The sequence below is a fragment of the Hemibagrus wyckioides genome, linkage group LG22 (genome assembly GCF_019097595.1).
Source record: "Hemibagrus wyckioides isolate EC202008001 linkage group LG22, SWU_Hwy_1.0, whole genome shotgun sequence".
Lineage (NCBI taxonomy): Eukaryota > Metazoa > Chordata > Actinopteri > Siluriformes > Bagridae > Hemibagrus > Hemibagrus wyckioides.
The window spans coordinates 20553800-20578265 of NC_080731.1; the positions used below are offsets into that span (position 1 = coordinate 20553800).

Sequence of the window (24466 nt, forward strand, 5' to 3'; positions counted from 1 at the left end):
ATCAAAAACGTGAGAAACGTTGCAATGAGAATATGTAGAGTGGTTCTATTATAATTACCTAGAGCTATAATGTATGGGCAAGCCAAGAAAAGCATGTCCAAGAACAGATTTTTTGTTTGTATATTAAATTTCGCAACATTTTAAGTTAAATTATACAACTTTGATACGTCCTTTAACAAGCTGCTTTGCTTAAAAAATAAAAAAGCAATCCCTTGCATTTGTAACATAAAATAAATTCTCAAGATGAGCATAAATATTTTATCTATAGGTCTGCATTTTCTATCATTGTTTTTCAGTTGATGTAAAACAACTTGAGACAATATTGTCAATCGAACTGGACAAAGAGGAACGATCGCTGAAAACTATCATGGACATGTTGAACAGCGACGAACCTGGAAGTGACACATATTTTATTAATATTCAGGCATTTGAAAAGATTGATTTTCTGTCTAAAAGCACATATTTCAAAGAACTGTGGCGAGAAACAGCAAAACAAGCCAAGGACACAGAGTTTAAAGATATTCCATTAATTCCACTGGATCAAGTCTATGAGAAAATTTACAAACCAGCCTTTGAAGAATTTCAAAACTCCTACAAGGCCTTGAGGGATCTCTCAATGACTCTACAGGACTTGGAGAATAAACTGGGCAAATACTTAGAGAGCATGTCAAAAGAACTGAACACAATGGCGGATGTGTTCAGTGAAGATAACCGTAAATGGATTCGCAAGACAGAAGAACACACTGAACGATACAAAACTCTTCAGTCTGCAAAAGAAAATGCAGAAGTGATCATTGAACTAAAAAATAACCTTGGGCTGTGTGGAGAGTTTGGTGTCATTGAGAACCTCAAGGTATGCAGAATAGTAAGAATTTCTACTGCTGAAAGCTTCGTTTTTACATGTTTCATAAGTTTACATGCTCAAACCTCACACTCAGGAATATTCTAATGGAAGTACTTTGTGGACATCAGTACAAGAACAGCATGACTTTTTATTTCTGTGAAATGTTTAAGCTACACTGAAACTAACCAACTCTTTGAAAGAGATTTGTTTTTTATTCCCAGTACTAGTTACTGTATAGGACAAGTTAGGAAATTAAATGAATGTCCTAAATAAGAACACTATTTAAAACTGTATAAATAAAACTGGATTCAGTCCAGATAAAAGATAATCTGCAATACTTTTGATTATTGTTGAGCGTGAAGAGATTGAGCTCTTTTCTATCTGTCATGGAACAGCAATGCTTGTAATCATAAATATTTTTTCTGATGTTAGATATTAAGTTGTAGTAACATGTAATTACAGAATATGGACTGCAGTTGCTTGCGTGATCTCACTGAAGATGTGTCCCAAGTTGGAAACAAACTGAAGGAAATTCTGAAGAAAACAACTAGCTTTCTAAGAGAATTTAATAAATGCATCAGACGAGGTTTCATCTCATGGATTAAAGAAATCATAAAAGGTTAGTGGTCAATAACCCTCATTTATAACAGTAATGATTTTAAATGCAATAGGGAAGTAATTTTTTGAAAAGAAATAATGATTGCACATTTTTGGAGCTGTCAAGGATCTTCCTCTTCTGCTAAGTGAGCAGCCTGCAGTGCTACAGCACTCAGGTGCACTTTGAAACCGGTCTCATGTGTTTGCTTTATTTACATTGCAAAATGAGATAAACTGTGATTCGCTCTGGATAAGGGAGTCTGCCAAATGCTGTAAATGTAATGTAATATGTCTTGATTAGCCTCAGTGTCTTGAGTTTGGTGAAGTGCAGTATACAGTGTGTCCCGTTTCCCTTGTTCCCTTGCCTGCAGTTACAGATTCATTTGATTTGTCTTGTTCACTCTTGGTTTTGATCCTCGCCTGATTTTGCCTCAGCCTAGTCTTCGATAGATCACCCAACCCTAGCCTGTGATTTTGACCTTGTTATTTCCTAATGCTTTGGACTGCCTACCATTCTTAATAAACTGCCCCCTGCAATAGAAGATTTATGTTATATTATTGGAATATAGAACATACATACAGAGCATTGTTAAGAAATAATAAAGTTAACTAATGGTGAAACACAGTAATTACTAATGAACAATGTATTAATGAAAAAAAGTTTATTTATTACTTCATTTTTACTCACTATTTTTAAGACACTGGAGAGCTAACTGCATTTGTGGAGCTGGCCTCTATCTCTGCTGGAGAAAATGCCATGGACATTGATAAAGTGTGCTGTTTCAGAGATGCCATATCTGCTGCTGCACCACTCATATATCAGCTGTCTGAAAAATCTGGAACTGAAGATCTCCTGCAAGCTATCAACAAGCTTAAATGTGCTTTGAATAGTGACCAAAAACTGGAAGCTAAACTAGTAAGTTTCATTTAATATGCAATCTTTAACACTGAAAAAAAGCATTATTCTCTCCTTTGTAACAGAAGAGTGATGGTTAATAGCTGCTGTATGATTTTCTCACATTTTTTTTTATGTTGCAACCTTATGGCAAAATACTTTCAATTATTATTCAATAATTATCCTCATATACCACATAATGACAGAGCAAAAAACCACAGGTTTGTTCTAAATTTTAAATGTATTAAAAAGAAACAACTTTTTCAACAACGTCCCATTTCTCTGAATCATCTTTGAGATGCTTCTACACTTTCATTGGATTAGACATGAGTTGAAAGGCAACACCTGTCTATAAGGTGAAAAGAATTGAAAATGCAGATCACAGCTAAAACTAAGCCATGAGGTCTAAGGGAACTGTCTGTAGAGCTCAGGGATGGGATTGTGTTGAGGTCTGAGCTACAAAGTATTTCAGGTTATATAAAAGCTTCAAAATAATTCAGCTTACTGAAGGTTCAGTGGCCTCCATAATTCTTAAAAGGAAGAAATTTGGGACAGTGAACTCTTCCTAGACCTGGCCGTCCAGCCAAGCTGAGCAAACGGGGCCTATAAGAGAGATAACAGAGAACCTGATGGTCAAGTGGCTTCAAAGAAGTTATGTGTGGAGAGGGGAGAAAGTCAACCATCACTGCAACACTCCACTGATCTGGGCTGAATGTTAAAATGGCCAGACAGAAACCTCTCCCCGGTGAATGACATGTGAAAATCTGCATGGAACTTGTGTATTGTGTATTTGTTTACCTTGATCACATGAAACCACAGTTATGTATTTAAAAGATCTCTCACCCTTTCATGCATTATAAACATATTATTATAACATTTAACAGAAAGACTCCTGTGCCAACATGGAGTGGCTCAAAATTGCCTACGAGACTCATGGTTCTGTTGAGAGGTCGTCTTTGCAGCAGGCCACAGATATAAACGACAGCGGGATTTACATCATCAAAATTCCATCTGAAGCTCAAACAAAGGTAAAATATTCTAATCTGTTACTTTCTTCTGAAGATATTACAAAGACCTAGATATGAGATTCTCTTTTCTTGCATTTCTTCATACAGTACAGCTGCACTATTTCTGCTTAATTGTTAAATTTATTTGTTATAATAAATTTAAACAAAGAAAAAGTGACCAGTAGCAAACACTTATTATTTAAGCCCTTGTATTATCAAACAGTTCTAGCATTTTAAAGGAAATATTTTGTCATTTGTAACAAGAATACAAATTTAAAATCATTTAGCAAAAGGTGGTTTGGTTGTACTAAATAACTTCCTTAATGATGTTTTTACTTTGTTTTCCAGATTAAACTGGAAAATTGCCTCACCTTAAAGTGTAAGGAAAACTTGTCTAATGTAGTGGATGAAAAACACAGAACATACAACCTTGCTGAGCTTCAAGAACTGCACAACAAACTGATGCTGATCACTGTCAGTGTTAAAAACCGAGAAGATGAAATCACAGCCTACACTGAGGTAGGTTTATGATTAGAGTTATAATACTCTCCACCAGTTTTGGCTGTGCAGATGAAAGTAAAAATAACTTACTTAAACATGATATAGTTCAGAATCAAATGCATATCAGTGTATTCTAATTTGCTCATTATGAGAATTTATCCCCACACCCACACCCATACATTTTAATTTTTTCCCCCAGACCTTTTCATTTGTGAGAAATTATCCTCAGTACTACAGTTTCATTCCTCTTTTGGCAAAATGTCAGTGTTAACATTAAGTTAATGGCATCTTTGTTGAAACTAAAGGCATCTTTGTTGAAACTAAGCTGTGCAGAGCAATAGATCTACCGCAGTGTTGGGTAACAGCTTGCCAGCAGGTATTCTTCCAGAGTCACAGTTAGAGTTTTATTTAATTTTGATCTCAAAACCTTTCACAGATGCAATAACACTTCAGTCTACAAACTCTTCAGTAGCTCCTGCATCTCCGTGAAAAAGCTATAGTATTTATCTATTTTTTCAGGTTTTGGAGCAGATAATAAATGTGGGAGAGTGCTTCCTTGACCTCCGTGATGCTGGACATATTCTCTTTCAAGACTGGGAGATGACCGCCTACTGCCAAAAAGAACATGATATTAAAATATGGGTAAAATTTGGTATTACAAATGTAGAGATCAAAGGTAAAAGGCCGCTGCTTGATGAGTTGAAAGGACTGTGTGAAAGCATGAGAAGCTGTCTCTCTGAATGGTTAAAGTATATGGAGCTGAAAAGGAACACATACTACTGCTTGAATTACTTCACAGCAAAACAGCTAGTCTATCTGTGTCGCTCTGTGGCCGAATTTCGCATTGAGTGGAAGAACATTAGCACTAGTCTTCTTAACATGTTATCCATCATGAAGGACAACATTAATGAAAGTGACGTGCAAAATGCTCTCCTCAGAGCACTCGAAACCCCAGTTGAAAGCGCTGGATCCCAAGCATCACTCGAGCTCAAGAAGTTCCTCAATGATTATCCAGACATGATAGAGTATTGTCTTGAGACTGGTTTTACAGAGGAACTGATAAAAGCAGCAATAATCTTTTGTGAAGAAGATGAGCAAGAAGCAGAAGGCAATAGAGACACGAGGTCTATAGAGGAGTACCGAGACAGTGTGATGCAATGCATTGATGATCATCAACATGATGAAGAATGGGTCGAGGAATGGTGTGAGAAATATGAGACAAGACGAGATAATGTCCTTAAAAATCAAATGAAATTCAAAGGTGGACTCACGACAGAAGAAGAGTCATTTTCCATGACAGAGGAGCAGATTGCAGCAGCATTTGACCACTTGGAAAATTCTGATGAGAAGATCGTTATGCTTTGGAAGACATACCACAACAAACTCTCAGGACTCGTATCAGACAAGTTTGTCGACTTAGATGTTCTTGGAGAAACCATGAACCATCTTGCCAAATCTGCAGAAGTGACTGTGAAACGAAAAGTACCAATCAGTTTGGAAAGAGGAAAGCCCAACCTGATTTCCTGTAAAGATGTTGAAATGCTTCCACTTTGCTTATCACTGTACAATGATAAAGAGCAGCCATTGCCAACCTATGATGAAATTCTGGTCTGTACCTCTGAGACGACTGCAGAAGAGGTGGAACTGATCATCAGGAGAGCTGTAGAGCCTGGCAGCACACATGAGAAGATCTACTGCTTACTGAATGCAGACAAACTAAATCATGATGTGTCTCGGAGATTCGAATCCATTTTTTACAAAAAAACTCAGGAGGCACATGTCCAGGGAGGCGTGTTTAAGAACGATTACCAATTAATTATTTTCTGTGACTCCAAGGCATATCACAGTTATGTTGCCACGGCTTTTGACATGTTTAAGAGGACAGTTACTGAGAATCACAATCAAAACGTGGAAAATAAACAGTACCTCCTACACAAGCACCAAGCATCCTCAGAAGGTGGAACTGCATTTACAGAATTGAACCAACCTGACAAATTTCAGCTGAAAACCAAACTCATTTTCTCAGAGCATGCAGGCATGGGTAAGAGCTCTTCTGCACCCAGACTCATTTCATTATTTAGATTTTTTTTTTTTAGACTTATTGTTAAAATATGTAAAATATCTGAATTAATACAAATGAAATATAACTTATAAAGCATATACCACTTGTAGGTGCCATTGTGAATTATACAGATTTTGTGTGTGTTTTCTCTTTTTTTGAATGTGTTGTTCTACAACAGGAAAATCCCTGTATGTGAAAAATCTTGTGAAAGTGTCTGAAGAAAACCTTAGAAGTGCAGGATTTACTCATAAAACAATACGGATAAACCAGTCACACCTGAGGACTGAGGACATTGCCTCTCAGCTGCGGCAGTATGAGGACAAACCCACGGACAGAATCCCAAGAATCTTTCACTTTGACATTCCTCCTGTGGTTAGTATTTTTATTTTATAATATGTGGACAAAGCAGACAATATGTATTTTTGATACCCTAATTTAAACCAGAATAGGATGCTTTTTAACCGTATACTAACTTTATATTTACATTTATGGTATTTGGCAGATGCCATTATACAGAGCGACTTATAATTGATTTGATTTTATACAACTGAGCAATTGAGGATGTTGTGAATTTGAGACTACTCAGAAGTAGTGTTCAGCAGGAATGTTTTATTGTAGATCAGAACACACTGTGGTGATGCTGTTGTCACCAAGTCCAGTGAAAAAACTTGCATTACAGTTTTAAAGTCCTTGAGTGGGCAGGACTTGAAGATATGACAATACAAAAGGCTTGAGGTGATACTCCCCCAAGGGGAGGTAGACCTCACAGGTGTCAACTCCCTGGTATGCTAATGCAAAGCTTAGAGGTGATACTCTAAAAACAAAGCATTGAATGGGAGAAAGATCCCCAGAGTTGGCCCCCTAACTGTCAGCTAGTTCACAGTTCCTGATAACCATCTGATTTTATCACCATTTGGTGGTGAGAGCTGGGATATGTAAATGTTATTCAAAAAGGAATGTATGTTACAGTAGATGATATAGTGACCTTAAAATATGTTTTCCTACAACACTTTAACCACTAGCTTCCACATCTCCCCAGTTTTATTACAATGAAGTGTTAATTATTAAACAGTAGTCCTTTGGTTTGCTGTTTATCAAGTAGTCTTATGCCGAGGTCACACTACACGATTTTAACCCTGATTTTCAGTCTCTGAAAAATGCCCAAAATCAAGGCAAAGTGGAGCTCATGCATGCGAGTGACAATCACACAGTGTGAATTACCAAAGACGTGATCTGAGCAAAATCCTGCAGTGTGAAAGGAGTTGTGACTGAAAAATACCTCGGCGATGACCTACAGCAGGGGCATTCAACTAAAATTTAAAGAGGTCCAGTTAAAGAAAATTTCTTGAAGCAAAGGTCCAGAAGATCATAATGTCTAACTAGTTACTGTGATATATATTTAAGTAGCCTAGTAGTTTTATCAATATCTGCATGTAATCAATACCTGAGTGTCAAATCAAATTAATTTAGTACAATTCAAAAACTTTCTGACAATATTTATTGTCATGTAACATACAACTGAACATATATGTATGACTGTAGATATGTGTAATGTTCTCTCATTAACTAAATTAAAGTAGGGCTGCATTTCAAAAGAAGAGAATGTTCAAAATAAGAGAAAACGTGATGAAATTAAATAAAATTGTGTATGTTCAAATAAAGTGCTTAACTTCAGAAAAATAAAATAAAGGAAGGAAAAGCTTGAATTTCCCCTTTTCTGTTTTACATCTTGACTTAACAGTCTCAACCAATTTTACAGATAATAAATCTTAACACATCTTAACAACTGAACAGTTTTAGAGTATCACTTTCTTCCCCTCTTATATCCCACTCCCCCACTTTTTTGCTCAGTGAGAGAATTGAGCTCTAGCTTGTCTCGCCAGGATTTTAAACCTGGGCTTGAATGGAGTCAGGGCAATTCTCATACACATGTGGAGGTGCTCATTGGTGAGCCTGGAACGATATTTAGTTTTGATAATATTTATTTTGGAGAAAGCTGCCTCGCAGTTGTATGTGGAGCCAAACATGGTCAAGATGTATAGGGCTACTTTCCTCAGACCTGGGAAAGCTGTCTCAGGGACCATTTGGAGCCAGAAAGTGGAAGGGTCAGTTCTTTCAAACTGCTCTTTTAGGGCCACATCTGCTTGCAGATCAGCCAATTGCATCTGGAGAGGCCCAGCATTTACCCATTTGAAGTGCGGTGTGACTTCCTTTGAGAACCCCCTGACATCTGTGATGAGAAATGACTTCTGAATGAACATGGTGAGCTGCTGTCCAAAGCTGAAGCTGTCAAAACGGTTGCTGAAGTTTACAATCGGCTTATCAATAAAGTCAACAAAAGAAGACACATCTCTCTGTCCCTGAACCTGTTCCTGCACTGCTGGGAAGTGTGCACAGTCTCCCTGCAGGGCTTCCTTGAACACCTCAAGTTTCCTCTGAAAGGAGCGGACACCTGACAAATTGAAATGTCCTTTCCCTATAGCCTCAAATTCAGTTCATTCAGATGTGATATCAACCAAAAACGCCACATTATCCATCTGTTTCTCATTTTCTAAAAAGAGAGAAAACTGTGTTGCTTTCTGACTTATCACAGACTTGATTGGCTGAGTGGTATCAAGTGGGATGGCTTAACTCGCATGCAATTGGTCTGTGTGTTTCCATTACCGTAAAGTCTACAAAAGCTGTGCCGGGTGAAATAGAAGCGCCCCGATAGGGTTTTAAATCATAACCTTCTGTTTTGGCTGTAGGTCCGGGTCCGTATGGGGCGGCTTCTGGGTCCGCACCCGGACCACAGTCGGCCTGTTAGTGACCTATGACCTACAGCAAATGAGAGAGTGAGATACAGGGCAGCGGTCAGTTCAGGGAGGAGTTATAAACCACAATATCAACAAGCATGGCTTCAGTTAAAGCACAATATTATAGTTTAATAGAGTTTATAGGTTTTTATCAGAAAAAATGTCTTAAATATAGTTATATCAGAATAAATAAGCTTTACAATTATATCAAACAGAAATAAAGAGAAATATTTGCTTGACCAGCTGCATCAGCAGCAGGACACTGCAAAATTATTCATTTGTTAAAATTTGCATAACGCACAATCCTTGTTCCCTAACCATTTGGATGGTGAACTTTTTACGTGGTTCCATTTTCAGTCTCGCGACAGAACTCTGACCTCACGTGTGATCTTGTGTTATTTTCTTACCATTTCTGGCGTACGTTCGGTTGTGAAACGCAGTTTGAGGACAAGACAGAGTTGTTGGTGATTCTGTTGTGAAGTCATGCAGTGTGAAAGCTCCTGTCACTGATCCATCGTGCAGTGTGAACACAGCTGATACTGAATGCTAACACAGATAGTGGTGCAGTGTGAAAACAACTGTGATCCAACCACTTTGAAAATCGTGCAGTGTGAACTCAGCATTAACACTAGTCTTTTGGTTTGCAGTTTACTAAATGTGCCCATGAAGTGCCTAAGAGCTGTCACTATGGCTGTTTGATGACACTGGTAGTTAGCTAAATATACAGCAGGATATCTAGTTGTGTGAGTTGGAGTTTGATTTTGGAGAAGACATGATGGCTTGGAGTTGCTGACTGCTGACAGAGGCAGTTCTGTGACACTGCTTTGTGTTGATTCATTACTAAAGGCTGAGAGAGATTCTCCACAGCTAGTCTGCTGTGAACACAACTCTACTGTACTGTATATACTTCACTTTCACACAATTTGAATCAATTCTGTGTTCAGGTGACCAGAGGACTGTACACCTTTCTGCTGCAGCTGTTTGTGTTGAGGAGTTTCCAGAGCCCTGATGGGATCATATGGAGATATAATGACTCCCATATTTATTTGGTGGAATACACAAAGCGAAAGCACAGGGAATGTGACCGGCACAGCTCTGAGGTAATCACTCTGCTAAATTATTTTGTGAACTTATTGCGGTAAATATATTTCAGTTTACCTTAACCCACCAACTGCTTCTCTAACGGTTTTAAACAACATGTTTTGTATATTGCTTTGTTCTATCATTTATACATCTCCACTACATGCATTTTGGCACAATGCTGCATGTAGTGTATTCATATTTAATTTCTATACTATAATAACATTGTATACTATGTAAAAGAGTGCTTAATCTGTACAGGCATGATAACACACATTTAGAAAAACTAACTTGGTTGGAGTTTGATGTATTTAAGATGCATTACAACTTTTATTAATCTTACAGTTGAATTATGACCTGGATTCAAACTTTTAGTAAAAACTGTATAACTTCTGTACCTATGTTTACTCTCAGATTTCTTCTCAAGTAGAAGATGCATTTTTGGAAATGTTGCCAACTGTGAAGTGTCTTTCCCCTGAGGAAACCCTGAGACACCTAGAGCAGAAAGGATCAGATGATAAAGACTACCAGCTCATGGATGACAGAGAGTTTCGTAGTGAAGCCTTTCAGCGCACTTACCAGTACTTTAAAATCTACAGACAAAAACAAGACCAACTGGAGGGCTTCTCTTTCCGTCCAGGATCTGTTGAAGATTCACCAAAGGAATGGTTGGAGTGTCTTCTGCAGTTCTGTGACATTAAAAACCCATCTTGGGGAGAACTGAGAAACTTCACACACTTTCTCAACAGCCAGCTGAAGAAATGTGAGCAGTCTATTTTTTGTAGCCCTGCTCTAAAAGATGACCTGACAGGCTTTAAAAAATTTGTTGTGAAATTCATGATGACAATGTCCAAGGATTTTTCCATGAGATCTCTGAAGACATCGGATGACAGTGACGAGAAAGCAGAAGATGCAGCAGCAGAAGACACGGTTCTCGAAGAATTTCAGCTCCGAAGACGATGGGAACAACAGGCACATCCTTACATCTTATTCAATGCAGATAATGAGTCCATGACATTTTTAGGGTTCCACATTCACAATTTAGATGCAGTTGATGCTCGGACTAAAGAGGTGGTGGAAAAGAAAATTATTGATAAGAGACTTTTTAGCCAGTTAAAGGCACAAAGAGTGCCATTTAACATTAACTTTGAGGAAATGGACCGTGCTGAACAGCTTGCTATTGTAAGCAGAGTGTTAGGAGTCAGTAGCCTGTATGATCCAGATGATACGTATCAGTTGACTTTAGATAACGTGATGAAAATCCTTGCAATTCACCTTCGATTTGAATCGGACATTCCTGTGATCATCATGGGAGAAACAGGATGTGGAAAGACCCGGCTGGTCCAGTTCATGTGTGACCTGCTGAGATCAAGAAAGGAGAGACAAAACCTGATTGTGGTGCGAGTGCATGGAGGCACATCAACAGAGGTCATTTACCAGAAAGCGAAGAAGGCAATCGAGATCTCAAAGGACAACGAAAAGTATGATTTGGATACAGTTCTGTTTTTTGATGAAGCTAATACAACAGAGGCTGTTAATGCAATCAAGGAGGTGATGTGTGACAAGACTGTGAATGGAGAACCGATCGATGCACCTCGCCTTAAGATCATTGCAGCATGTAATCCCTACAGGAAGCACTCAGAGGAGGCCATAGAGCAACTGGAACGAGCTGGACTAGGATACAGAGTCAGAAGTGAGAATACGGAGGAGAAACTTGGGCAGATACCAATGCGGCAGCTGGTCTACAGAGTTCAACCATTACCACCAAGCCTTACTCCTCTGGTGTGGGACTTTGGGAAGTTAAATGAGCACACACAGGAGCTCTATGTCACACAGATGATCAAGACTTTCTTTTGCAAAGAAAAGCTTCCCAATGCTGGACATCAGGTTTTATTTACAAAGGTAATCTCCGCCTCTCAGAAGCATATGGCAGAGTTAACTGATGAATGCAGGATGGTCAGTCTCAGAGACATAGAGCGATGCTTGAAAACTGTCATGTGGTTTTATCAACAAAGGCACAAATTATTTAAGGAAATCAACAAAATTAGAGGAAACAAAGGAGGCATTGATGATGATCTGGTTCGGTCTCTTATACTTGCAGTCGCCGTCTGCTACATGGCTTCACTGGAGAAACGAAATGAGTACTTGAAACAAGTTTCAGAAGCTTTCTCTCTGTCCTGCAGTGATATTCTGACAGAGATTGAGCTTTGTAAAGATGCATTCATCTCAAATATTGACTGTCCATCTTCAGTGGCAAAAAATGAAGCTCTGAAAGAAAATGTATTCATGATGGTTGTGTGCATGAACTTAAGAATCCCTTTGTTTCTGGTTGGAAAACCTGGAAGCTCAAAATCTTTGTCCAAGACAATTGCTGCTCATGCAATGCAGGGCAAGGCTTCTGCAAATGATCTTTTTAAAGGATACAAGCAGGCACAGCTGGCCTCATTCCAGTGCAGCCCACACTCATCTCCTGAGGGGATCATCTCAATATTCAGGCAATGTGCACAGTTCCAGAAAGACAAAAATTTGAAGGAATATGTTGCTGTGGTAGTCCTTGATGAAATTGGATTAGCTGAAGACTCTCCAAAAATGCCACTGAAAACATTACACCCCCTTCTGGAATACGGATGTGTTGATGATGAAAGTCCAGATGAGTTCAAGAAAGTTGGATTTATTGGAATTTCCAACTGGTCATTGGATCCAGCAAAGATGAATCGTGGTATTTTGGTTCTGAGAACATCTCCTGAGACAAAGGAACTGGAAAACACAGCTTGTGACATTTGCTCAAGTGTTAAGGAACCAGTCAATACAGAGATTAGATTTTTGATTCCATATCTTACCCAGTTCTACTTGAAAGTGCTTAAAGAACAGAAAAGTGAATTCTTTGGACTCAGGGATTTTTACAGTCTTGTAAAGTTGCTTATGTCTTATGCCATTAAAGCAAATGGCCGTCCATCAGATGAAGATCTCACCAGAGCTGTGCAAAGGAATTTTGATGGTTTGGATTCTCTCAATGTTCTGGAAATATTTTCTACTATTTATAAATCAAGAACTAATACATGTGACACAGTCTCACTGCTCAGAGAAAACCTGGACATAGGGACTTCCGGATTTACTTCCAGGTACCTTCTGCTGCCAACAATCAATCACTCTGCTCTTCAGATTTTAAAATCCCAGAAGATCATTGATGAAAGCAATGTTGAAATCATCTTCGGTTCAGGATTTCCACATGATGAGGAATACTCTCAGGTTTGTCGCACAGTAAACAGAGTAAAAACATGCATGGAGACAGGAAGGTCAGTTATCCTTCTCAATATTCAGAGCCTTTATGAGAGTCTCTATGATGCTCTGAATCAGTGCTACGTAAAATTAGGTGGGAGTTACTATGTCGACCTGGGGCTAGGGTCCCATAGAGTTAAATGCAGAGTCAAAGACGAGTTTCGACTGATTGTCATTGAAGAGAAGAGAACAGTGTATGAGCAGTTCCCAACACCGCTGCTGAATCGACTGGAAAAACACTGCTTGGAGATGACTAATATTCTTCCAGACTATGCTCAAGACATGAAGACTGAATTGGAGGACTGGCTAAACTTATTTGTGACACAGGATTCAAATGAAAGTGAGCAGCTCATCACCACCAGGAAAAAGTACGACTCTATAGTTGGCTACACAGAAGACACATGTGCATCTATCCTTCTGGAGTGCTGTCCACAAATATTGTTCCAGGAACTGGATCAAGATGAGAGAAAGGAAGTTCTTGAAAAGGCCCAGGAAATGCTTCTTCAGTGTGCAACTCCAGATTCAGTTTTGAGAGCAACAAACTACATGGAGGAAAGTTCTGAGAGATTTCTAGAGGTGTATTTTGCAAAGCAGTCACATGGCAACCTAATAGAGGCTTTAAGAAAATACAGAGAGACTGAAACCGATGGAGTTTGCCTTGAGGTGCGCTTTACTTGTGTATTTGTCACCACATTTTACTTCATATAATTTTATATAATAATCTGTTTAATTTATTATTTTATTATAATTCATCTAAAACAGGTATCTACATATTCTCGACTGCTCAATAAAAGAGATGTGGAGAAAATCAATAAGGAGCTTGACATTGTAGAGAGTGATTCCTGTCTCTTCCTGCTGAATGAATTTTACACAGAGCAGTCATTTTCTCAGACTGTGAGGTAATGATTTTACTGGCTTATGAAAAATGTGTTATACTCATTTTACAATTATTTCTGATCAAACAGATTCACCTATACCATTATAAAAGATAAACTTTAGACTTGTTGGTCCTTGCCAAGGTTGTGACAAAAGTGATTTTGTTTCTTCCAGTGAATTTCTTGCCCCTGATGCAGGAGCACGCAAACTCCTGCTACTGCAGTCTTACTTTAATGATCCAAAACAAAGTCAGCGACTTCTCTTCTGTGTGAGGTAAAAACAAAAACCTGTCATTAATGTATCACTATATGTGCATGGGTTTTGCATGTTTTTCAGTATTTTATGTCCTTATAACAGAATTGGACACATCTTAAAATTGTCACTTAAGAAGTAAAAGAAAAAACAACAACTAAAGAAATCAGGCAGTCGGTGTCTGCGACGGGTTTTTAACCAAGTATTATAAATGATCAGTTGTCAAGATCCTCATATGACAGCTGAAGCTCTTGCAGCTCATATTCATGAACTAATTGAAACTCCAATAGATTTTGGTAGATTAATATAGATTTGGTAGTTAATATAACAACAAATGGACCTAACGGTATAAAAAATAATTAGTCCTGTATTGCATTAAAGTGTTATTTTATATATTCCATGGTTATGCCTAATTGGTATTTGAACTACAGTATATTTCCCATCAGCCCCCACACATCTCACTCATATATCACTTGTGTTTTTAATTTCACTTTAATTCGCACCACTAAGTTCTGGTTTCTTTTTGTTTCTCTTTCTCATGCTTCTGCTGATGCTGCATATTGTTTGCTTTGCCTTGTTCATTGTCTGTATATGTAATGAGGCAGAATCCACATGCAGATAAAATGTGGTTTAATATAACCAAGAGCAAGGCACAAATCCAAAACAACAGGCAAAGGCAGGATAAAAAACAAGCAAACATATCTAACCCGCAAAAACACAGTCAGCGTAGTGAACAAACAAACAAGGGCAAATACAAAAAGCAATAAGTCCAATAAACCCAACAGTGGTCACAAACACGGGAAAGGAAAATACAATACAATGGCCTGGTATGCAGCATAATGATGATACTTCTCTTTTGAGCGACTGTGTGAGCATGCTTAAGAGTCCGTAACCCTGGAAGCACGAGACCGGAAGTGCACCCCGTGACCCGTAACTTTCAGAACTTGGGTGAGGGTTCCCTCCTGCGGGTTGTAGGGGAAATTACGGGTGTGATTGTAACAGAATCCCCCCTACTAGGAACACCAATGTACCTAGGGCTCAACTTGCGACACGTAAGCTTAAGGCACAGGCTTTTGGTGGAGAGCCACAACATTTGACCCAGTTGATATTGGGGTTGTTATTGGCTTAGATGTGCTGGTACACACTGGAATGGTGTGAGGCCATTAGAGTACTATGCCCAGGGGAGGAATTCACTCCACCCTTGTTGTTCTTTGCTGCAGTACATCTGTAGGTAGTGCCCCAGCTCCTGGTTAAGCCTCTCCACTTACCCCTTAGATTGGGGCTGGTAGCCTGAAGACAGACTCAAATTAATCCCCAGTTTCTCGCAGAAGGCCTTTCAGACGTGCAAGGTGAATTGGACCCTTCTGTCCAAGACGATATCCTCTGGGACACCAAAAAAAACGGAACACATGCTCAAACAGTATGGTGGCGATTTCTATGGCCATGAGAGGACTTTTCAGGGGAACAAGCTTACAAGCCTTAGAGAACTGATCTACGGCCACCAGGATGAACCCATGGAAGCTGGGGAGATCGGTGATGAAGTCCACTGCCAGATGGCACCACAGACATGTGGGTACAGGGATAAATTCCAAGAGTCCGGCTGGCAGCTGGCATGGGGCCACCAAAAGCAAGGGCCACCAGAAGGTGTTTTGGTGTCCTGTATTGTGGACACTATGGACCCACACCTACACTGGGGATGTATAGTCATGATAGTCATGAAGGGGGAACACTCCAAGGTTGGCGCTTCGTCTTGGGCTTGATGGATCTCCTCCATGATGTCCCAACTTATCAGTGGCACAATTACAGAGGGGGGCAGAATGGGTTTGGGTGCAAGTGAAAAACAGTGCCCATTGTGCTTGCCTGGGGTTGAGTCGCTAGGCTCCTCTGTGGGAGTCAGCTTTCGGGAGTAGAAAGCACAGGGGTGGAGCTTCCCTGGGTCTCCGTAGCAGTGCGACAGTTCAGCCCCTATTCCACAGCTAGAATCGTCTATCTCAACGATGAAAGAGAGGTTAGCTCGGCTGCTGCTGATGTAGCCCAAGAATGTGATGGTGTGTTGGTGAAACTCACGTTTCTCTTTTTTAACAAAGAGGTGTTGCTAAAGCAGGTGATTAAGCACCAAATGGACATTGGCGACATGAGTGTTGTAGTCCTTAGAGTATATCAAGATGTCATCAATATAAACGATGATGCATTGGTTCAGGAGGTTCTTGAACACCTCATTCACGAACAACTGGAAGACTGCTGGTGTGTTTGTTAGCCTGTAAGGCATGACCAGGTACTTGTACTGGCCCCTGGTTGTTAGGAATTTTCCCCTTGTCCCCCTCCCATATCCGCACCAGCTTGGTAAAGAATCTGGCCTCCCTGAGTTGTTCCAGGGCCGGAGGCACTAGGGGAAGTGGGTAGGGGTGCCAGAGCGTTATGACATTCAATAAATGTCATAAATAAATAAATATATAAAATAAATAAAATTAAATTCTAAACAGTAGGATGTGCTGATTCAACTACTGTTTTATGTGCTGCTGAATATTTATTGTGGTAGACATCTTTACAAATTTAACTAAATTTGCAGTGATAGTAATAATTACAAGTAGGGCTATTCATACAGCAATATACTGGTAATATACCAGCCTCTTATTAGAGTCCTTGTGTCCAAAGATGGTGGTCTAGATGCTGCTCAAAACCCCTAATTTCTGACTGTAAATATAGCGCAGTAATCACATAATGTCTATTAATAGTTCATCTAAAAATTGTATAAATGTGTGTAACTTTCAGACACAGCATTTCACGGATCAAACGTTCAGTCTCACATGGATCTGCCTTTGACGTTGTGCTTCTTACAAGGCTCCCTCGGATTTCAGGAGGCTGTGGATATATTGCTACATTTGGAGGTTATTCCTGTTATATAAATGTTTTGATTTGCATAGTGTAGTGAGTAATCAATTATAAAATAGCTTTTATAAGTAATGTATATATACCTGTTCACTGTGATTCGACCCTGAACTACTGATCTAGCATGATGATTTATTGACTCCAAAGCACTTCTGTAAGTCACTCTTGATAAGGGCTTCTTCTGAATGTCAGAAATGTAAATGTGTCTCCTTTTAGATGGTTGGGTTTCACTACACATGGATGAACTAATTGTAAGTCCAGGATTTCCAGGAGACATTTATGATCTGCAGCAATGCATGACTGTCTCAGAAACGCTCACAAAATGTTCCATCTCTGCAGCAGGTAATGTTTATACAATATTGCAACCTGCATTCGGATATTAATTCCTTTTTCCCTGTAGTCTACTAGAGTTATATTATAGTCATATAGTGTTTGTATTATAGTAATAATGTAATAAAGTAATTATTTTGCATATTTACAGACAATCCTGACATGGATAGTTCGAAAACCACATTTTCTGAAAAACAGGTAAGCTGTCTGTGTGTGTGTGTGTGTGTGTGTGTGTTCTCTTCTACTGCCCTCCTCATTTAGCGTCTGCAGATGTAGAGGGATCTGTCCCACTGTGGTACCATGTGGGACTGGACCATGACTCATAATTATTTTCCCTGGGTTTTTGATGACTTGTGATAAAGTGTGCGTTTTGTTCATAAACTTGTGTGTGATTGAGCTAAGATTTTTAACAGTCTGTTAACAATGTTTAAAATATCTTTTTGTAATTAAAATATGTTTATTCCTAATTTTCCCTGCAGCATGTCTTGGTTGACACACACTTGTTAATGAAGAAGTCTTTACAGAAGGGTATTATGCAGCTGTGTGACAAAGCAGATAACACTCAGAGAGCAACAAAACGTATAGAGATTCTCCATGGGCTGCTACAAAACAAATACTCAGGTGAGACGTCCACTGTAAACAAGTCCTTATTGAGTGACTGGAACTAATGCCTCAGTAATGCGGTGGTATCTGGCCTTTAATGGTGCCTCTTTATAAACAGGAAGTTGTAAGCAGCTGCCATTGCTTCATCGTTTTTTATGTTCAAGCTCTTGTTCATGACCCTAGTTTATTCTGTGTTCTGTTATTTCATGCAGCAGGATGACTAAATGTATGTCAATGATTTTTTTTCCACAGTATCTGATTCTTTCATTAAGTCACTGGAAAGGAGAATAGTCAGTTTCCTTTCAGAGCTGGAAAAAAGGAAAGGAAAAGAGAACTGGGTTGTTGCTCAGGCACTTTCTGGTCGTTTTGTTGCTGAAGGCAGTTCATTCAGGTAAATAAATATATCAGGTGTAGCTTATTTGAATTAAACTTATAATAATAAATAACAATAAGTAAAAGAATGAAATATTTGTGTAAAAATTGGTTTGTTTTTCAGGCATGTGCTGTGGGTTCATCTGGAGGACAGTGTAGCCTTGGCCCTAGCTCACATACTGGCAGTCATTGATGGAGACAATAACCTAGATAATCTGATCAATGATCAGCTGCTGGAGAAGACTGACTTCTGGCTGAATGTATTTCAGGAGGATCAGTGGGATCTGCTGCACATTCCAGTCACTACGTCAGTATTCAGTGTTATTCTTAATAGAGGGAAAATGTGCTTTCTTTAAATACTTTAAGTTTAAATTTGAGATGGTCCTCAGGAAGTGAAAGCTGAAAAAAAAACATATCATCTTATTTTCATCATTCAATTATAAAAGATTATTTTCTGAACTCCCATGGTTATGTGTGTGTATTGTATATGTATTTATAAATGCATTAAATACAGAACAACCATAACATTAATGTCAAATACAGTATTTGACCCTTGGGCCACCAAAACAGCCCTGAGTTGTTGAGGCATGGACTCCACTGAAGGTGTGCTGTAGTATCTGGCACTGAGACATTAGCAGCAGATCCTTTAAGTTCTGTAAGTTGTGATGTGGAACCTCCATGAATCAGATTTATTTGTCCAGCAAATCCCACAGATGCTGGATCAGTTTGAGATCTGGGTTAATTTAGAGGCCAAGACAGCACCTTGATCTCTTGGTCATTTGCCTCAAACTGTTCCTGAATGGTTTTTGCTGTGTGTCAGGAAGCATCATCCAGATGAAAGAGACCATGAACTCCAGGACTCAAGGTTTCCCAGCAGAACATTGCCCAGAGCATCACACTGCCTCCACCAGCTTGCCTTCTTCCCATGAATCCACAAAATGTGATTCATTATACCAGGCCTCCTTCCTCCATTGCTCTATGGTCCAGTTCTGATGCTCACATGTCCAGTGTAGGAGCTTAGGGTGGTGTACAGGAGTCAGCATGGTCAGGAGCTGTGATGCTCTGTGTGATCTGACTCTTTTCTATTAGAGACACTTTTGTAATAGTTTGTGCTTCAGTAGCTCTTCTGTGGAAATGGAGCAGATAGACTAGCCTTCACTCCTCACACATCAGTGGGTCTTGGGTGTTCATGATCCTGACACTGTGCTCATTAGTGTTACTCACTTCACCTGACAGTGGGTTTAATGCTATGGTTGATTGATGTATATGTTTTATATGTTTTCAATGCCTTACTTTAATTTAGATTTTTTTTATCATTTTGAGAATTTTAATATATTTTTCCTGCTCCATTTTCCAGCTATCATGGGCAGGTATGTGTTCTGTCAACAAGTGGAGACCAGACAAAGTCATGGACTTGTCATTTCCCATTTAGCTGGGCTTTAAAAGAGAGATTTGAGGAGATTTGGTCAGGTGTCATTAATCTGGAAGGTAATGCATGCACATGATGTTTGAGCTGTCTGAAAGTTGAACTGATGTTTGTTCTTTACATTACTATACAATACAAAAATTCTATACAGTCTTTAAAATGACAGAATACTACTTACATTACTTACTTTGCTAATTACATTGGTCCAAGTTCAAGACATACATGCAGGGCTGTGTGGATGCTAATGTGGATTTATTAAACAAAACATAATAAGAGAGAAGCACAATTTGCACAAATAAATCTAAATACAAAACTAATCATGGTGAGACATAACATGTATATGTAAAAGCAAGAATAGATATACTGGTGTAACTGCAAGTTTGGAGCAAGGCTTCACAGTGAGAGTACATAGCTGTATACACACATACACACACACACACACACACACACACACACTCTCTTTGATCTTAGCTGATGTGGTGCACAGCAACAAGGGCGTGGCTGGAGGATTGTGAACTGTCAAGAGTAACCAATAGCTGAGACCGATTAGTAAGCTGTCCATGTGGTTGTGCAACAATGACAGAACTCTGCTGATAACAGTATAGAGTCCATTCAGAAACTATTGGAACAGCAAAGCCAAATCATAGATTGAAGACTTCTGGGTCAAGCGATATGACAATAGAGCTAACAATTTCAGGTTTTATTTCCTGCTATTTTTATGTAGATATGTGTAGCAACACAGAACACAACACATTTTGTATTATGTATTTTTAGCTATTTTGAAGCTAGAGTGAAAAGATAGAAAACTCCAATTTCCAAACATGAAAAAACTTAACAGAATATAAAAATAACAGTCTGGTGATGTCACTGAGTCACAGGCATGAGGCAGTGTTTGCGATCAAGGGACATGAAATTAAAAGGAAAGTTTTAGTTACTTAATCTTATCAGACTTATCTGTTCTTATACTTCTGTTCACCTAAAGTAAGCAAAAATATTTTTTTCAACACAAGTGTGTGAGGTGGAATCAGAGGCGATAGACGCTGAATCCATTTGCAGATATTTACTAAATGAAAGTGTCCAAACAGACATCCAAAACAGCAAGCAGAGAAATTGTAGGGCAAACAAATCCAAAGAACAGGTAACAATACTTCACACTGAAAGAAAAAACACACAATGGCAGGGAATACAAAACAACGGCTTGGAATTTCATTATGAACTAACAATACTTTGTGTCTGAGTTAGCGTGAGCATGGTATTTATGTCCATGAAACTGGAAGAGTGACGTAGATGATGATGTTACAAAGTGTAATTCAAGAGCATGATGAAGAAGTAGGTATGAAAACTGCCTGTGACTTGGACAGCCATGATACATGTCTTTCATTCCCTTGAGAGATAGTAGGTCCATTTGAGCCATGCCAGAGGCTTGGTGGCAATGTGGTGCAGAGCAGAATAAGTACCTTATTATAGGCTTTGTAGGTTTTAGACCTGATGTGGGCAGCTACAGGAAGTCAGTGATGGGGTGGTGTGGGAGAATGTGCACTGACCCTTGGACATTCCAATACTTTTGGAGGACTATGTATGTATGTATGTATGTACGTGTTTACTCAGTCATATATATACTTCTAGGACCATGTGTTAAGCCTTCCAAGAGGCACTGTGAGAAGTTTGAAGAACTGATACCGCTCCCCTGGATTAAAAACATCACACAAGGCCATAAGCTGTTTGCTCTGTTTTCTGAAGATCTTGTAAACATCTCAATGCCATCGTATCCACATGAGCTAAATAAGGTAGGTGAAAAAGAAAACTGCTAGACATCTTAATAAATAATTATTGGATTTCTCCCGTGGTCACGAGAAAAATCAGGAGCATTACAGTAAATTCTATTGTTGAGTCATTGGTTTAATGTTGCATAATTATTTATTAATTGTTGCTTGTTCAGACCAAAGTTCATTGTGTAACAATGTAAGAAAAAGTAACATGGTTCGATTAACCAAATAAATTAATAAACTCTACAACAACAATGTAATATGGTTATATATCATACATTATACATTAATGGAAATTTGTAAACCTATGGACAAATGTGTGCTTGTTCTGTCCTGCAGTCTTTTTCAGATACACTCACTAGACTCACACCACGTGTCTATCACAGTTTAACGGGAAATGATCCTGGCTCTGTTCCTCTGCCATGGCTGTATGTAGTTAATAAATATATGCATGACAACCATCAGCTTTTGTACAGTTTATTTTCCCAAAACAAGGATGTGGTCACTGCAGGGGAAGCAACTGAGGTAGGATTTATTTTTGTTTCAATTTTTCCATTCATCCCTCATCAACAGAAGAACACAATTAAAGTCATAGACAATACACTGGACTTCAGGAATGAGGATATATTAATATATTGTTATTTTAAGGCACTCAGCCAGGTACTTCAGGACCTTCAGCCAAAAGAAAGTGAGCTGAAAGACTTTGTCAGCTGCCAGGACTGGCTAAAGAAAGTGAAGTCCCTGTCTGTGACTGTTGACTTGATCTGTTCAGAGGACTCACTGGTGGCACTCCATGCTGAAAATGCAGAAATACTAATCACAAAAATCAGGTGTGTCCTGCAAATTCACTTAATGCTAAAAGACAAATTAAAGACACTTAGGGTTAAGCAGCCATGTAACTCGACTCTAAATGCAAACAATATTGTAGTGTCTCAGCTTTCCAACTTAAGTCAGTATCTTTCAGTCAGTATTAATTATTTAGAATAGCATCATGTGATAAGTTCATGGTGTGAGGACTGTACCGTTTGACCTGTTATAAGGGTTTAAATTCTTTAACTTCTTTAAAAAGTAACATCTCAAGCAACACCTAAAATATTGTATAGTAGTAGTAGAAGTTTCAGAGGTTTACGGCAACAAATAAAAACAAGCTCACTGAAACAGGTTTCATATTTTAGACTTATTTGGCAAAGTACCCGGATAATCTATCTTCTAATGGACCACCTCCTACAAAACGAGCAGGAAATGGAAAAAAAACTACTGACCTTTCTTGTAAGAAATCTGTTGTTTGCATGGAAGGTAGGATAATTATTTCCATCTTTTTTAAGTTCAATAAATCATTATGAATTATGAATTATCTTCCTGTAAATAACACTTGATTTCTTTGTACAGAAACTAAACTCAGAAGAAGGAAAACAGATGGAATTTGTGATTGATCATGTCATCGCGACTCTGGCTAAATGTAGCAAGAATGCTTGTAATGTGTTCAAGTGAGTCAAATGAGAATGACAACTAAAGTTTCATATTAGCACACACGAACATTATTCATTTTACATTTATAAACTGTAAAATGTAGATCCAGTGATTAAGTGTCTGTGCAACTGAATAGCTTAAATAACTTGAAGCTAAGAGGGAAATGTATAGAGTCTGTACTCTACTAAATCTGTAAATTTGTCCATTTATATCTTTGAATTTATCGTCTTCTCACTAAGTGGTAAGTTTATAAGCATGTTGCACATCAGCATGGCAACCACTGGTACACGTTACATGGAATTAAGGAGACCATTAAAACTACTGATTCACTGGGTGAAGTGAGTAACACTGATTTCGTTACCTGTCATCTGTCAGGGTCTGATACATTACACAGCAAGTGAAAAGTCAGTTCTTGAGGTTGATGTGCTGGAAGCAGGAAAAGTGAGTAAGTGTAAGAATCTGAGTGACTTCAGCAAGGGCCAAGCTGTGATATTTAGATGATTGGGTCAGAGCTTCTCCAAAACAGCAGGTGTAGTTGGGTGTTTGGTTTAGACACAGTTCTCTATAGAAGGACAACCAGTGAACCAGTGTCAGGGGCATGGTTGTGTGAAGAGTAAAGGCTAGCAGTCTGGTCTGATCCCACAGAAGAGCTACCATGTGGACAGCTGGGTGTGTGTGTGTCACTTACATGGGGAAGATATGGCATCAGAACTATTAACTATGGGAAGAAGGCAAGCAGGCAGAGGCAGCGTGATGCTCTGGGCAGTGTTCTGCTGGGAAACCTTGGGTCCTGGAGTTCATGGTCTCTTTCAGCAATATGATGGTCCCTGGCACACTGCAAAAACCATTCAGGAATGGTTTGAAAAACAAATAGTTCAAGGTGTTGACTTGGCCTCCAAATTCCCCAAATCTCAATCTGATCCAGCATCTGTGGGATGTGCTGGACAAACAAGTCTGATCCATGGAAGTTCCACCTCACAACATAAAGGATCTGCTGCTAATGTCTCAGTGCCAGATACCACAGCACACAGCTGTTTTAGCTTTATAAGAAGAAACTATCCAATAGAATTAGAATCAGAAAAGTTTTATCACCAGGTACAGCAAAGGGTTCGCAAAGAGCACTTTACAGTACTAGGAATTTGTCTTGGGGTCAGATGCGACCATATACGCAGATAAGAAATGTGTACACAGTATTAGAATAAACTAGAATAAATTAAATAATACTGTATACAGAAAGAGACTTTGCATGAGAAGTAGTGCAATTTAGAATGTAAAAGTGAAAGTGACTGTCCAAACATCTATACAGATATGAAGTATGTACACAGGAGTGTGTGAGGATAGACTCGATGATGGCAGTGTAGAAGTTCACCAACATCTTCGCAGGGAGAAGAAACTTTTTCAGTTGCCACTCGAAATACATCC

The 24466-nt window shown here is 38.9% G+C and overlaps 1 protein-coding gene across 2 annotated transcripts in view; it reads left to right on the plus strand.

Annotated features, from left to right (window-relative positions):
- The window catches only part of LOC131343011 (E3 ubiquitin-protein ligase rnf213-alpha-like), a 71856-nt gene that overhangs the window by 25762 nt on the left and 21628 nt on the right, over positions 1-24466 (plus strand). For both annotated transcript variants that reach the window (XM_058374350.1, XM_058374349.1), the window contains 23 exons: positions 297-853; positions 1307-1463; positions 2140-2357; positions 3221-3364; positions 3692-3862; positions 4364-5885; positions 6085-6278; positions 9646-9801; positions 10196-13723; positions 13823-13959; positions 14111-14209; positions 16961-17076; positions 17294-17419; positions 17559-17605; positions 17887-18028; positions 18263-18401; positions 18507-18689; positions 19740-19870; positions 21435-21595; positions 21914-22099; positions 22223-22404; positions 22750-22870; positions 22964-23061. In XM_058374350.1, coding sequence (XP_058230333.1) covers positions 297-853; positions 1307-1463; positions 2140-2357; positions 3221-3364; positions 3692-3862; positions 4364-5885; positions 6085-6278; positions 9646-9801; positions 10196-13723; positions 13823-13959; positions 14111-14209; positions 16961-17076; positions 17294-17419; positions 17559-17605; positions 17887-18028; positions 18263-18401; positions 18507-18689; positions 19740-19870; positions 21435-21595; positions 21914-22099; positions 22223-22404; positions 22750-22870; positions 22964-23061 — 8515 coding nt within the window. The remainder of the gene's footprint in view (positions 1-296; positions 854-1306; positions 1464-2139; positions 2358-3220; positions 3365-3691; positions 3863-4363; positions 5886-6084; positions 6279-9645; positions 9802-10195; positions 13724-13822; positions 13960-14110; positions 14210-16960; positions 17077-17293; positions 17420-17558; positions 17606-17886; positions 18029-18262; positions 18402-18506; positions 18690-19739; positions 19871-21434; positions 21596-21913; positions 22100-22222; positions 22405-22749; positions 22871-22963; positions 23062-24466) is intronic.